At 32.8% G+C, this 14,987-nt stretch overlaps 1 protein-coding gene across 4 annotated transcripts in view; it reads right to left on the bottom strand.

Annotated features, from left to right (window-relative positions):
* The window catches only part of SNTG1 (syntrophin gamma 1), a 314,522-nt gene that overhangs the window by 128,828 nt on the left and 170,707 nt on the right, over positions 1-14,987 (bottom strand). For all 4 annotated transcript variants that reach the window (XR_013773870.1, XM_079302829.1, XM_079302828.1 and 1 more), the window contains exon 4: positions 4,596-4,652. Coding sequence is in view for 3 of the 4 variants with exons in the window: in XM_079302829.1 (XP_079158955.1) it covers positions 4,596-4,652 (57 nt within the window). In the remaining variant the exon portion in view is untranslated. The remainder of the gene's footprint in view (positions 1-4,595; positions 4,653-14,987) is intronic.

Raw genomic sequence — 14,987 nt, 5'->3', positions numbered from 1 at the left:
ATACTCTCCAAATTTTCTAGTCACATTGCAAATTTAATTTCTTCAAACTTTTTCAAATTAACAAAAAAAATAATTGGGTCACTTTCTTCCTAAGCTTCCAAGGTTACACACATGTTGCACTATCCAGGATATTTAAAGTCCAGCAGAGAAGTGTAAGGTTTAAAACAGCTTCCCTGTCTCCTTAGACCTGAGGCTCCATTAAAGTGGGAAATTACTTTTATTACTAAGTCAGCCTTCAATGCACACAACATGATTATTCCTCTGTCATTGCAATGAATCTACCTAAATCCATTTACACTACAGATCTGAGGAAACTCTCAGTAGCACCCTACTGAAGAGAATTATCCCCTCTCATTGCATCCAAGTCTGACCAGCATAAAGGCTTCTCTTTAATTAGTGAAAGGATGTAGTGCCTGCTGTTCTAAGAAACAGAAAAAATCAAAAACTGGCAAATAGGTGAACAGCTATCTATACCCAGTCACTGTCAGCAATTTGTAGCAAACTGTACATATTCTGCCAACATCTTGTTGAATACTACTTCAAGTTGACACTGCAGCTTTTCATCCTGCATTCTCCATACCTGATTCTTTGTCCTGCAGAGGAAAAAGTGTATACATGTCTAAAACCTGATTTTACAGAGGCAACTTTTCCAACTGCTTTGAATTTTCTCTTCCTCTAGTATAGACATGTAGGTATAACTTCAGACCAGGGGATGGACAGAAATACATCACATAGTGATGTTGAAGAGTTAATGGCTCAGACCTCTACCAGACTCTAACAATGATCTTTGTCAAGCAAGTTTTCTTTGTCAGTTTTCCTTAAGCAGGGATAAGCCTGGAATAACAGCAGATGCCCACCTGTGGAGATGGTCCTGCTTGAAGAGGCAGAGGAAGCTCTAATCACTGGTAGCTGTTTGAACATCACTGTCCTGGATGTTGGCCACTGCTGGTGAGAGGTCACCCACACCTCCTTTCAAAGTGTCACATGATACTCTACTAAAATTTTTTTCTTATCCCAGTTTTTATGTGCAAGGTCTTTTTTCAGAAGTTTTTGACATATGAAAAATAGGGCAATTGAAAGCAGTAACTTTTATTAATGAAGGATGGGAGTGTTTGGTTTTAAGTATAACAAAGAAATTGTTTCATTTCCTAAGGTAAAGTTTATAAAAAAATCAGATCAGTTGTTGGACTTAACCATTATCAGAGATAGACAATGTAGGGGACTATGACTTCATACTAAAAGGAAGCATTTCCACTAGCAAAAATAGCTTTAAGGTCTATGGACACTGAATTTTTTGACTGAGTTAAATTGGAAAGTTCAATTCCAATTCCAGAAGACCTGCAATGCTGTCCATCATTTTAAAAGAAAGATCAAAACAGAGGCAGGATAATGGCAGTGTAGCCAGAAGTCAGGCTGTGACCAAAAACCTCAATTTGTTTAATGAACTATCAATTTTGTTGCCTATGTCTTCAGGAACACTACACTCCAATTATTGACAAACAGGATGTTTTTTCAGAAATTATACACTGAGCAGCATCTCTTGAAAGGCTCTGCATCTCAAGCTTGTCAGAGATGTGATAAATGACTGAAACACTACATTTCCCAAGTTCTACATCTATGTCCATGGCTATTCCCTCACACAAAAACATTTAACAGGAGGGCTCAGAAAAGAGAAAATCATTCCTTCAGATGAGTGCAAACCAGAGCAGGTCCGCTTCAAATTCAAAATACATTCACAGTTTCATGACTGACTTGTTCTAAGATGTGCAGCCAAACACCAGGTTTTCAAACCCTAAAAGAGTGGATTATAATCTACTTTTTTTTTAAGGTTTGAAGTTTCGATCTTGGACAAAAGTCAACTTTACAATCAGGGGTTTTTGTAAACAGTTGGCTGAATCTCTGATTTTTACAAATATAGTTGAAATACAGAGGTTATAAGAGAAGAGTTTCCCTCATAGAAAGCAAATAAAAATAACTCAATTAATTTTGGAATTATTAATAATTTTTCCGCTGCTCTTCATAAAAAGAATAATTCCAAGGGTTCAAAAAACTTGCAGTGGGATAAGACATCTTCAAAATTTATTCAAGAGAAAATTGAAAGATTACTTTTTCATGTGAGATTTCTGACACAGATGGATGTTTTAAGTTAGCAGAAGAAAAAGAAGACGTGATAAGGCCCCAGACCTGACTGCCAAAACTAGGCAAATTCATAAGGAAGTATTCTAAAGTGAGTGTCATTAATCACTGTTCTGCTGTAATTAACCCCTCAGATGAACAGCATCTTCTGACATACACAACAGCCAGAAAGCAACTCCTCAAACAACCCTTATCTTTAATTAGTCTGGGAGTAGTAAGACGACAGATCCTGCTGTAGTTCAAGGGCTATGGAAGTTACTGACACAAGGAGAGACCTCAGCCCTTCCCACTCCTTCAGGGTGATTTGTAGACCTCTACTTTCTGGCACAATTTAAAAACAACTACATTTCTATTTAAAATTAATAACAGATAAAAGTTTTTTAATAAAATGTTCAGTAACCTTACCAAAGAAAAACATAACAGCAAACTTGTATTCATCTGTAAGATGCAAACCATGATTGAACGACACATTTTAAACAGAAAACTGACACTTTTCTGAGTATTTGGAACTGACATGTCAGGTCATGACACAAATAAAAAGTCAATTTCAGTGACTTTCATAAAGTTTCCCTACTAAACTAAAAAAGAAAAATTACAGTAAGTTCCCGTTCTTAGTTGTTTCTTACACTAGTTTAAAATCATAATAATAGATTATACTATTTTTCTTATATTGTGTTGGCTGTCCAACTGCTTGTCCACCTTTTGAGAACATAGAAATACTAATAAAGGGACCTAGCAAAAAGGTCCCACATTCACTGATTTGTTTTTTCTAAATAATTGATTTAAAAGTAATAAATCAAACTACTTGAAACACATCCTGGACCACAGAATTCAACTTGCCATTTTCATTATCTAACCTAGGTCATCCAATCTAGATTAGGTTTCCTTTTCTTAAAGAGAACTGTGCTCTCTAATGACATTAGATGGATTTCATCAACTGATTGCTAGTTATTTAAAAAAATTAAAAATTGTGTATTCACACCTGACTTTATGTAGCTTCACCTTTCCAATATTTTGGTTAATTTTGATCAAAATATCTGTATTTGTATATCTATTTTTTGTATACCTATGTATTTGTATATCTATTTTTGTATTTTGATATAAAATAATCCCAGAAAATAAATCTTACTCTAAAAAAGTTAAGAATAACTGAACTCTACTAACTTAAGAAAGACCATTGAACATTCACTACTTAATTTATATTTCTAAATAGTATTTTATTTTATGCAATGTATATAATACTTTAAAAATGTGATCCTGTCAGTAACGTTAATTCTAAATGACAGCTCATTGTAAAGTATATATAAAAATAAAGTTTATTGACTCTTGAAATTTTCTCTCCAGTCTTCTTAAGTCTTTACTGTAACCAGTTATTTTTTAGCAGCATCTAAATAAAACCTCATTTTGCCAAATACTTGATTTTACACTGACATTCATTACTTCATTATTCAGTGTAAAGTAACCTATAATGATACTGAAGGAAAAAAAAACTTGAGTGTTGTTGACCAAACTGATGAGAAACTTTGGTGACAAAATAGCAATTAGTTTTCCTTAAACAGAGGTCTTCATGAGTCAATGAGATAACAGCAAGCACACTAAGACATTTTTAAAAATTAATATTTTTATTCCATCTTATTCTTATCAATGACAATACAAATTCACATTAATCCTTCTTATGAGTAATTTATAAGGTCAGTACTAGCAGATGTTCATAGGAAAATCTATACTTTTACTTTATATGCATAATTTAGACCTCTTTGCATTCATGTGAAGTACACTTCAATTTTTTCCATTGCTATCTTGGGACTCAGAACTGCTGTGTTTAGAAGATAAAATTAATCTTGTGTTGTCTACATTGAGATTCAAAGCTAAGGTAAGGTTTTCAAAACCATAGATTACAATGTCAAAAATTATTAATCCTTCCTCCTAAAAAGGATCACCTACACTTGTATGCATTCTTAAATCCTCCACATGGTAACGTGGCAAATTTCAAATGGGCTTGATCCATAGAAAAACAATACAAGCATGCAATAACACTTTCTGCCCCACTAATGAATTGCAGTGGATTAATGTGATATTCTTTGTAGCAGAATTCATGATGAACTTATTGGCTGTTCCATGTGCCTGCCACTGTAATTCAGAATTCATTCAACTATTTAAATTAGAGAGAAGCTGAACACCAGTACAGTCTATACAGTTGAAAACATTTCTCAACTCTTATATCAAACCTTATTACAGACTTGGTCAGCTTGAATTTTCAGGGAATGATTGCTTTCCATTCCATAGGGCAGCATAATTCTGTGGTTGCCTGCTGTAACAGTATCTAATGTACAAGAATATGTTTCCTGTCTCGTCACTTGTCCTCTAAAATAGTCTGCACTCATTAACAGTAACACTGATTACATACGAACACATGTCTTATGTGATATTAAATAAATAGACCTAAAAAATCATTTTACCTTTATACTTAATCCAAATCCTCCTACAGTCTGTCTTCTTATTGTTACTGTTCTTTCCTGGAAAAGAAATAAATCAAGTTTTGCTAGATTTAATGTCTTCTGCCAAAACAAATATATTCATACTTCAGTAAGTTTTTTCAACATTAATTTTTGTTGCTTTAATGAAGTTCTGAGCTCCTGAACTGAATATCCCATGAAAACTATGCTCCACAGGAAAAAGTCAAAATCTGGAAGAAGAGATCCTGTCCTAAGAAAAGCAACAAAAAACCAAAAAAAAACTGGTTTTTTTTTTTTTCCTTTTCACACCATCCTAGCAAGTACCACAAAACACAAAAACCAGAACTTAGGAGTTGGGCAATTATTGCACAACACACACACACACTTCAGAGGTTAAGGACATGACTAGTCCTAAATTGGTCCCACATGCAGGTCGAGCACTATATGTTTAAGTACATGCACTGCACTCCTGCAGTGCATTTCCCAATTCAGCTTCATCTGAAAGGAAAACTTGTGATGCCAAGAGGTCACATTGATGTTAACCAAAGCCTTGTGCACACATTGCATGAATTCGTTTTAGAGCACAGCAATGATCCAAATTAAAAAACAAACAAACAAACAAACAAACAAACAAACAAAAAAATAAAACCAACAAAAAAACAAAAGAAAAAACCCCAAACCACCAGAAGCTAATATGAAAACAGCCACTGTTCATCTCAGAGTAATGCTTTAGAAATAACCTACAATGATTTAAAGCCGCCCATCTTTTTCCTTTCATTTCTTGTATAAAAATGTTTGCTATACAAACTATAAGCTATTATCTGTCTCAGATATGAACATTTACAAATTCTTTTTTCCTAGTCTGTCTGTTGACTTTATAGCCGCAATCATTTAGAATCAGAACATTTAGGTAGTGGTAAAATAATCTATTAGTAGATATACCTTTTATGCAGATTAAAATATAAAAGTATCATAGATTTCTGAATGCCCTCTATACATGGTCTTGATTTTATACTCATTTAATTACATATATAGCTATTGCATGGCATACTACATTACTATTTATGTATTTAGGCTAATGCTTGCAAAATATGAAATTCTTGCAAATATTTATTCTAAGAAAAATGCATATATTTTGCTGTTAAATAGCCATTGCAATTTTTATTTTTGACATAAACCTCTAAAAAGGAACTTTCATACTTGCAGTTCCCACAGATTGGATTCAGGCCACAAACTGTGATTAGAAAAGCTTTTGTCTGTCACAGTATCAGATGCAGGTAACAGTGCTGACAATATACACAGGATAAACTAATATAGGCCACAGTCTGATGTGTGGTCTGAGTTTACATAAATGAACAGAAAACACTCAGCTAGGGCTCCACTGGGAGCTGTATTTTTCCTGTTAACTTCATCTTGTTTCCACCTCCAGCTTGCACTGAACATAGAGTTAGGAACAGGAACCTGACTTCTAAATCTAGTCAATATATTCTGCAATTTTTGTTATACATGCTCAAATCAAATAGAGCACACTTGGGCTAAGATGACATTGAAAAATAGCAACCTTTAACAAAACTGCCTTGAATTGGCTAGTGTTAGATCAACCATGAATGGAATAAAGGACAATGCACTTACAGACTAAATTTCCAACAAACTAATATTCTCAGTGAAAAACATGTCACTTCATAAAATTTATGTTGCTAGTCACTGTAAATACGGGCATCTGGACATATTCTAAGTTGAGGCTACATTTTTAAAAAACCTAATAGAAAACTATACTACAGAATATTTCTGTCCTTGTTGCCCTTCTTAGCCCAACATGCACATAAGTACCCATAAAAATGTACCGATAAAAAGAGTCAATAAAAATACTTTTTGATTATCACTCAAGCAAAGACAGACTCATGATAGTCCTGAAAACACCTGATCCAGGGTCTTCTGTGAGTTTGCCAGTGTTGTCTGACAGAAAACAAGAAAGATTTCATATTGGAGTTCAGCACTACTTTTTTATGTGAGAAAAAAACAAAAAAAAAAAAAAACAAAACAAAACAAAAAAAAAACCCTGGCTAGTATAGACAATTTCTAAATATGCAAAACTATATAGAAATAAGGATGGAAACCAGAAAAAATTCAAGACACCTTTTCAGGACAACATAATTTATCAAAGGGCTTTGTCCAGTATTTTTTCTGATTTCTTTCCTATCTCTACTGAAATTTGATATTAAATGTTTTGGGACCAGACAGTTGCTGAACTGAATTTCACTTCAAAAACATACTGCAAACTAGATTCGAGTGCTGTGTTATGTGCAGTGAAGGCATTGCACTGTATTTAATATTGGATAATTCAACACACCTCTCAGTCTTGTAATAAAGAAATAGTACTTTGCTTAACTGTAGAGCTACATTTCCTTGACATCTAGTTAGCTAACAATAGCAAATATGCAAAAGACCTTCAAAAGTACCAATCAGAATTTACATACAAGATGTGTATTTCTTTAGTTAACCTTCAATAATCCCCTAGTCTGCAATTTAAAACCCCACATAAACCTTTGAGTGAAACAGCTTTTCCAGAACGTTAGAAGAATCAGACATTTCATACACATAAATTTTGGGTTGGGATCAAGACCTAGCTCTAATCAGATATTGGTCAAGGCAAGTTTATTTTTGTAATCAATACATAAAAATAAACACATTGAATGCTGGTGGTCCAAAGCAGGTGTCCAAATTAGGTGTTAATCAACTTCATCAAGTAAAGAGGTAGATTGTCAAATTTAACTCGGGAAAGATGAATCCCTCCCTTTGGACTTGCATAGTAACTTAATAAGTATTTTGATGATAGATACTTGCTTTGAAATGTTTTGCAGAAAACTTACTTGTCCAAGTAAGTTTTCTTTTTTAAATTGTACAAGACTTATTTTATGTAACCCTCAAAAACCCCAAACTAAGCTCAATTTTCAGTGTCATTTTCAATCCAGGTTAATGGAATATACCTGATCTACAAAACAATGTATTGGAATTTACATTATTTTTATTATAATGATTAATGCAGGAAAGCAGCTTAAGTAGCAAGCTGAAGCAAATTCTTTTGTTCTGATGACTTTAATTACCATTTCAAATGAACAATAATAATAAAATGCTTTTCTCTGGTCTAATAGCTTTAAGTTCTTAAAATTATTTTCAATTATTCATTAATAAATTAGCAAGATCTCTGGAAGGCAAAAAAAAAAAAATTACAAGTGAAGAAGTGCTCTAAGTATCCCAATTGACTATTTCTGTTGTTCAGTTTAAAAATACTGATATTCCACTGATTTCCTACTAATATTTTTATGCTTTCCCTTCTTTTTGCACCACATGATATTCTATGATTGAATTTGCAGTGGTTTTGGAAATTCCAAAAGCAAGTTTATCTCAGAGTTTACAAAATAAAACTTGGTTCAGATGCAAAGACACTTAGTTGACACTCAAGACTACACAAAGTGTTATGTGAGCTTGCATTTCCATTTTCACATTTGTTATCTACATCGTAACAAACAGAAGGAAGGTTAGAGCTCCTAGGACCCTTAAAAGCAAGATTCAGAGTAATGTTCTTGCTGTTTCCTGGAACAAAGGTAGTTATCATTTTACAGAAAAACAGAAAGCTCCTGCCATGCTGTCAGTATTTTCCATGCCTCTCAGAAAATTGATGGGAAAGGACAGCAAAGAGTTCTGCCATTAAAAAAAAAAAAAAAAAAAAAAAAAAAAAAAAAAATTCTTTCTCAGAACTACTATGCAGTGAAACAGAAACAATGTTTTTGAGGCTTTCATTAAAGAGCTACTAAAATGTCTCCTTAAAAACACATAAGATCTTCTGGGGAACATAAATGTCATCACAAGCAAGATCAGAAGAGAAGAATGACCATGTGAGCACAAAGCAACAGTAAATAGTGAGAAAAGGAAAATATGGAATCCTAGGTAATCATCAACTATTTATATTTAGTTAAGATTTAATGTTATTTTAAGTTACATCTTGGAGGACAGAAAAACTTCAAGTATTTCATACTGACTGGTATGTGATGCAAAAAAAGGTTTATAATTGCTTAACTGACTCTTAAAAATATTTAGTTGGCAATCTTTTCAAACTATCTTGCATAATATAAACCAGTGATCTAATAACCTAATGATGTATCTCCATGAAGGAAGACAAATACATGTTGAACAAAAGGATGACGAAACTTCAAAAAACTTGTCAAAATTAAATTAACAGCATGTGAAACTTAAATATATCATTTCTCAACCTTTTCCCCAGTGTGGGGTTATTCATTTGGTGAGTCTGGATATTCATCTTACAAGAGTAAAGGTATGAAGAATTAGTCAGAATTTTGTCTAGGTTCAGACAGAAAACAAGACCTCTCTTTTCAGAGGACAGAACAGAGACCAAGGTATTTAACATATGGAAGAACATGATAAAAAGCTGAAAGGTTAGCAGCACAAAACAGTAGTTGGGGAAAAATGGAGGGGAGTCTACAATAGCACAGTGACATGGAAACATGTAGGAGGAACAAAAGAAAATATTAGAACATAAGTTTTAAAATGTAATACTATAAGATAAAATCAATACATTGGCAGCAACTTCACAGATCAACCTGTTAACATTTTGTTTTATACATAATATATCCAAGGCCACACTCTCATATAGTTCATCAGCTATTAGTTATTCTATTACATTTTGATATAAGAAAAATGAGATTTTTTGAAATTTTACTTAATTTCTGCATACATTTTCAAGGTTTTAAACCCTCTTTTTGGTAATGCTTTGCTCATTCTTAGTGAAATTTCTCTGGATTAATCTAACTGGGCAAGCTTTATACTCATTCTGAGTATAAAGGACACAGGTCAGTCACATTTCCAATTTGAATTAAGTGTTAACAAGGTTTGCCAGCAGACTTGCTCATCTGCTTCCATCACATGGCATTTGAAGTTTGTCTCATTATTTCAGTTCCTTGTGCAACTGAAGAAGGTTGGCAAGTAAGGGAGGACTGCAACGTGCCTGGTCACCAGGAAACCCCTTTCCTCTGCAGCTAGAGAAGAGAGACTGAGGATTGCAAATGCAGTGGGGTCATGTAGGCTGTTAACAGTAACTAGAATAATAAAAAAAAAAAAAATATAAAAGCTCTCAACCCTTCATTTGTTCTTACTTCAAAACATTCCCAGTCCTGCAGCCTGTGCTTGAAATCTGAAACATTCACTTAAATACCTTCTTATAAAATTTTTGCTGACATGATTGATTAATTTCAGAAGTATTGCATTTCTTAATATAGAAATAAAAGAGAAACAAACCTAAAAACCCATGGTCAGGATTTGAACACCCACTAGGTACTGCAATGAACATTCTTTGCAGTTTCCAGTTACTGCCTTACATCATACACTGCCATTGGTCAATGTTTTGGATTCTCTGAGTTTTTTCTGAGTTGCAATACTTTTCTTTCTTATGGAGGAAAAGCTTTCTTCCAATGACAAGAAGTTATTATTTTCTTCCAAATCTGGCATTATGAATGGCATTTTTAACCTCAGCTGATTGCTATGCTTTTTACTTTTAAGTAGCTGCAGGAAAATAATCTGCCTTAGGCTTTCCCTAAATAATCATATTTATATCTGTCAGGTTGTCACTTTAAAGCTGTCCAGATTGGCAGGGGAAAAAAAGTTGCCCCCATCTGATAGATACTTGACGACTTCAGTGAAAAAATGGATTCACTCCACTGAATAGCTGACAGATACCAACAAGACAAAAAAATCCAAAGATTCTTACTGGTAGTTTTTATAAAGGTAACAAGAATAGTAAGTGCTCGAAAAGTGACCTATCTGTGCATTTATTTGCAATTCTCTTAAAGACAGGGAGCTTCATTTTGGCATTGTTTATAATATTCAACCACATTTCAGAATAAAAATTGCAAATAAAGAGGAAGAAAAGTAAAAACTATTATTTAACATCTGAAGCTTTCATTTTTTTCTTCTATTCATTAAAATTGCTAATGGGAATTAAACTTGTTTTACCAACACTAAAATATAGGACAAGAAAACTCCTAATTTTTGAAAGAGAATGATCCAATGTCAGATATACAATTAACTCTCAGGAAGTTTCACAAAATTAAATATTTAAGCAAGGAAAATCTAATAACTTCCCAGGCATGTTAACATTAAGTGGTATGTTCTGAATTTAAATTTATTCTTAAAATTCATAATAACTCTATTATTGAAATAAAAAAAAAATATCAAGAAAAACATTCTATTGTGTAAAGTTTTTAATTTAAAAGTGTCTTTTATATAAAACTAAAAGAAAAAAATAGAAAATCGCTAACAACTAATATTTTTAATACTTAATAGGCTTCATATATATTTATGAATCTTTTAGGACTTGATTTCACAGGACAACCCTAAAGGAAAAATATAATATTTTCGTGTGCTTATAATAAAAAAAAAAAAAAAAAAATTAAAAAAATAAAAAAAAAGACTGTGTGGTACACATCAGAAAACAGACCTGGCTGCAGTGCAACAATTTGAGACACTGTTACATCCTGGCCAAGGTGTTTACTGATAGTTTTTTCTTTGTCACATGACCAATTACAGTCCATAGGTTACATTTAGATATGATTGTATCAAACTCAGTTAAACGTCTGGGCAAATGCCATGCTACTCTAAGAGCAGCAGCTCTATAAATTCACAAAAAACCAAGTCCATTCACCTTTTATTAGTATTGAGTTATGATTGACCTTCACACAAATTTTTCCCAAAGATCCCTTTAAAAAAAATCAAACTGTTTAAAGAACTTACTAATGCTTAATGAATTAATGCATTTACTACACAGCACAATAGAAACTTAAAATTTCTTTAAAGAGATGTCACTCATCCGTATGTCAGCATCAAGTGAATTAGCAATATTTTGTATGACCCTTTAAAATAACATTTAAGACAATTTTGTAAAAATGCAAACTATCCTGGTAGCTAACAATTTGCCAGCTGCTTGCAGTTTGTTTTGATTCTTTTAGGAAGAAAAAAAAAGTGTCACTGATTCAAATCATCCATCCTGTCAATGGTATATTGTCATATGCTTAATTTATGGATATCACATGTACATAGATTATGTGTAGAAAAAATTCTGAGTACAATTAATAAACAAAATTTATTAAAGAAGAAATCCACAGCTTCCTAGACAGATAAACTGCTTATCTTGATAAAGCACAATAATCCTTTTCCTTGAATTTCAGATGTTCATGAAAGGTGATAAAAAACGTGATGATTAACTCTAAAATACAAACATTGATTCTGGAATGGCAAAAATTAAAACTTTTCCTAGGAACAAATCTACTTTAAATATGCCATACCATAGGCTATCTCCTTTCTCCTCATCATTTTAACTAAGTTCAGCATGGTTAGTCCAGGCTATTCACATGCATGTCTGAAAAGAGTTGCCTTACTGCACAGTTATATGGAAAACCATACAGCAAATTTCTGTGAGCATAATTTCAAGTAATTAAAATAATATGCTTAAAAGAATATATAAATATAATGCATATTTCTGCCATCTATAGTGATGAGGTTCCTACATGGTTTAATTCAGCTCTTTTTGGGACATTTTGCAACTGCTCTGGGAGGAAAAGGTGCACCTGACCAAAAGAACATTGTCTTATCTTCCAACACAAGCCACTCCAATTGAGGTATACATTTCCCATAATATAAAGCCTCTCTATAGGCACAGATTTAATTTGGATTAGTAAAAACACTGCCTTCTACACTTTGAGTTTCACAATATGTTCTCATCCTACTTTCGGTCATTTGCACTGGAGCTCAAATCTACACTGGGTATCTGCCAGCAGCACAGTGCTGAACCCACTACATTTCTTTCTCTTAAAAAGCAAGACTTTCTTATTGCACACAAAAAGAAATATATTTAATACTATTGGTGCAACTGATTATCAAATGAAATATACTCTATGATCATCTGAATGATGGTTGATGCTGTATGGTACTGCTATAGATAAAATTGCTGCAGGATTCTCACTAACTCATTATTTTCAGGCAACTAAAGAATCAGATGCTTTATTTAGTGTATAACACTGTTAATTTTCTGTATAACCTTTTATGTATTTTATTTTCTTACTTCAAACTGTATACAACAAAAGAAGAATGTTTCTTTGCACCTCTTTAGGAAACTAAAATTGTTTAACACCAAAAGGATGTGTTCCAAATTAAGAACTAGGTTCTTATCCTATACACTCACATTAAACAGCACTTCATTCCTAAGGAGCCATTGATTTTATTTAGATTATTCCACAGGATACAGATCTGGATGCTGCTAGAACGCTAAGTGCCTGATTAAAGTCTGTCCTACACAGAGGAGCATGCAAATTGATTCAGACTCAACAAACAGAAGAGATACTGTTCTGAACTAGAAGCACAGCAATAGCCTTTCGTTCCATACCAGTGCAGCAGTGATAAAACAAAACCTTATAATCAAATTAAAGATTATTTATTTAAACAGATTAAAAATTACTTTTGCTGTAGCTACTTGTCTGTAAAATTTAACAATACTATTGTTCCTCAATTACAAATCTTATTTTTATGCTTAAAGAGTTTATTCTCTGAGGCATTCAGTGTCAGTTGCTAATGAAAACCCTTGTAGTGTAGAATTCAGGTAAAAGATAAATGCAGTCAGTTATTTAGAATGACAGAAAGAACAAAACAAAATCAACCAACCAAAGTAAAACATAAGAAAAGCAAACAAATGAAACCTAATAAATCAGGAATAAAACTGAGGAAAAATAAGAAAAAAAAAAAAAAGAAGTCTGTGGGACTTGTGTGATTATAGTTTACAATCAAGGCACATGATCTCAGATTATTTAAATTACCTGTGACAAAAAGGACAGTTAAATGTCTGTGAAATGCCAATCATCCTTAATTGGAATGAACCCACTGCTAAAAAATCTAGTCATATTACCAAAGGAATTCAGGGTAAAGTGCTGAAAAGTCACTGCTCTAACAATAACACTTCAAGAAAACAGAAACTCTGCATCAACACACTAATATCAATCAGTTAATGACTTATGCATTGAAAAATGCAAACAACATAGGGGAGTTTAACTGGGGAAACAAATAATCCATTATTTTCTACAGAGTATTTGCAAAACTGAGAGAAAAACCGTAAGCAAAAGCCTTGCTGTGAAAAGGGGAAAAAAAAAATTAATATGCATTTCATGAAGACATTTAAATAACAAGTTCAGCAGGATATTACAGATATTACAGCAGAATAATGAAAGTCGTATTTCTGAGTGATAAAATCTTTTAATAAATAATGTCAGAATGGTGTTGGTGGAATAATGGTTCCACAGTGTATGGTTGCTAATTGAATGACTACAGATTAACCTTAAACTCATAACTTTTTTCTATCCTGGCTGCTGGATGTCCTGCCTATTGAGGGACAGGGAAGTCTGGTAAAAGGAACATTTATATTCCACATAAAAGATACAGACCTATATTAGCAAACTGCATTTGTTCAGCATGAGTCAGAAGCTAATGTCAGATTTGTCATGTAAATAAACCCAGACTCTATGGAGACTGCAGGCAATGTGCTCCAATTGTTTCAGATAAAAGCTCTGAAGAATTCACCTTGAGATATTCATAATCATGAGAAGGATAATTTGATACATTTTCTCATTAATCTTTCACACTCTTTGCACTGCTAACATTCTACCAATTTATTTTTCATTTGTGCTTTGTATCTTTTTATTGTACTTGTATTTAGAGATACAAGTATGTGGGAACAGCAGCAATTAAATAATAAAACAGACATAATAGCATTAACAAAACATTTGTATAAACAGATATCACACTACTATGCCTCAAGATTTAACATGAAATTCTATAATTATTTTATTTAGCTCAAAGGAAGACCAGAATGTTTATGACAGTTTCACATAAATCTTAAAAATCTCTACAAAATATAATTACAGTATCTATAAAAATGTCTATTGAAATGAATACTAAAAGTTTTCTATTTTTTATTATCTCCTTATATTAAATAAAAACTTTGCATTAGAATAGCTCCAAACCCTATGATATTATTCTATATGGAATTTTAGAGATGTTCCAAATAATTGTAGTTTCTCATGCAAAAAATTCAATATGATGCTCAAATAAGGAATATGTCACATCATGTAAAAACAGTAATACATAAACCCCATTATCCCTCTGTTCCATCTCTGTTAACATGATATGCTGTTAAAGCTGGTGACCCACCCAGAATTCCTGAAGTCTCGTGCTGGGCTACCACAGGAAAGAACCCAAGCAACAGAGGGTAAAAGGTAACTACTCCTCTGCCAGCAAAGCCCTGCCATAAGTATCTTATCAACTCCACAAACAATACCC

This window comes from Erithacus rubecula (assembly GCF_903797595.1).
Source record: "Erithacus rubecula genome assembly, chromosome: 3".
Lineage (NCBI taxonomy): Eukaryota > Metazoa > Chordata > Aves > Passeriformes > Muscicapidae > Erithacus > Erithacus rubecula.
This window is presented reverse-complemented; position numbering and strand designations above follow the sequence as displayed.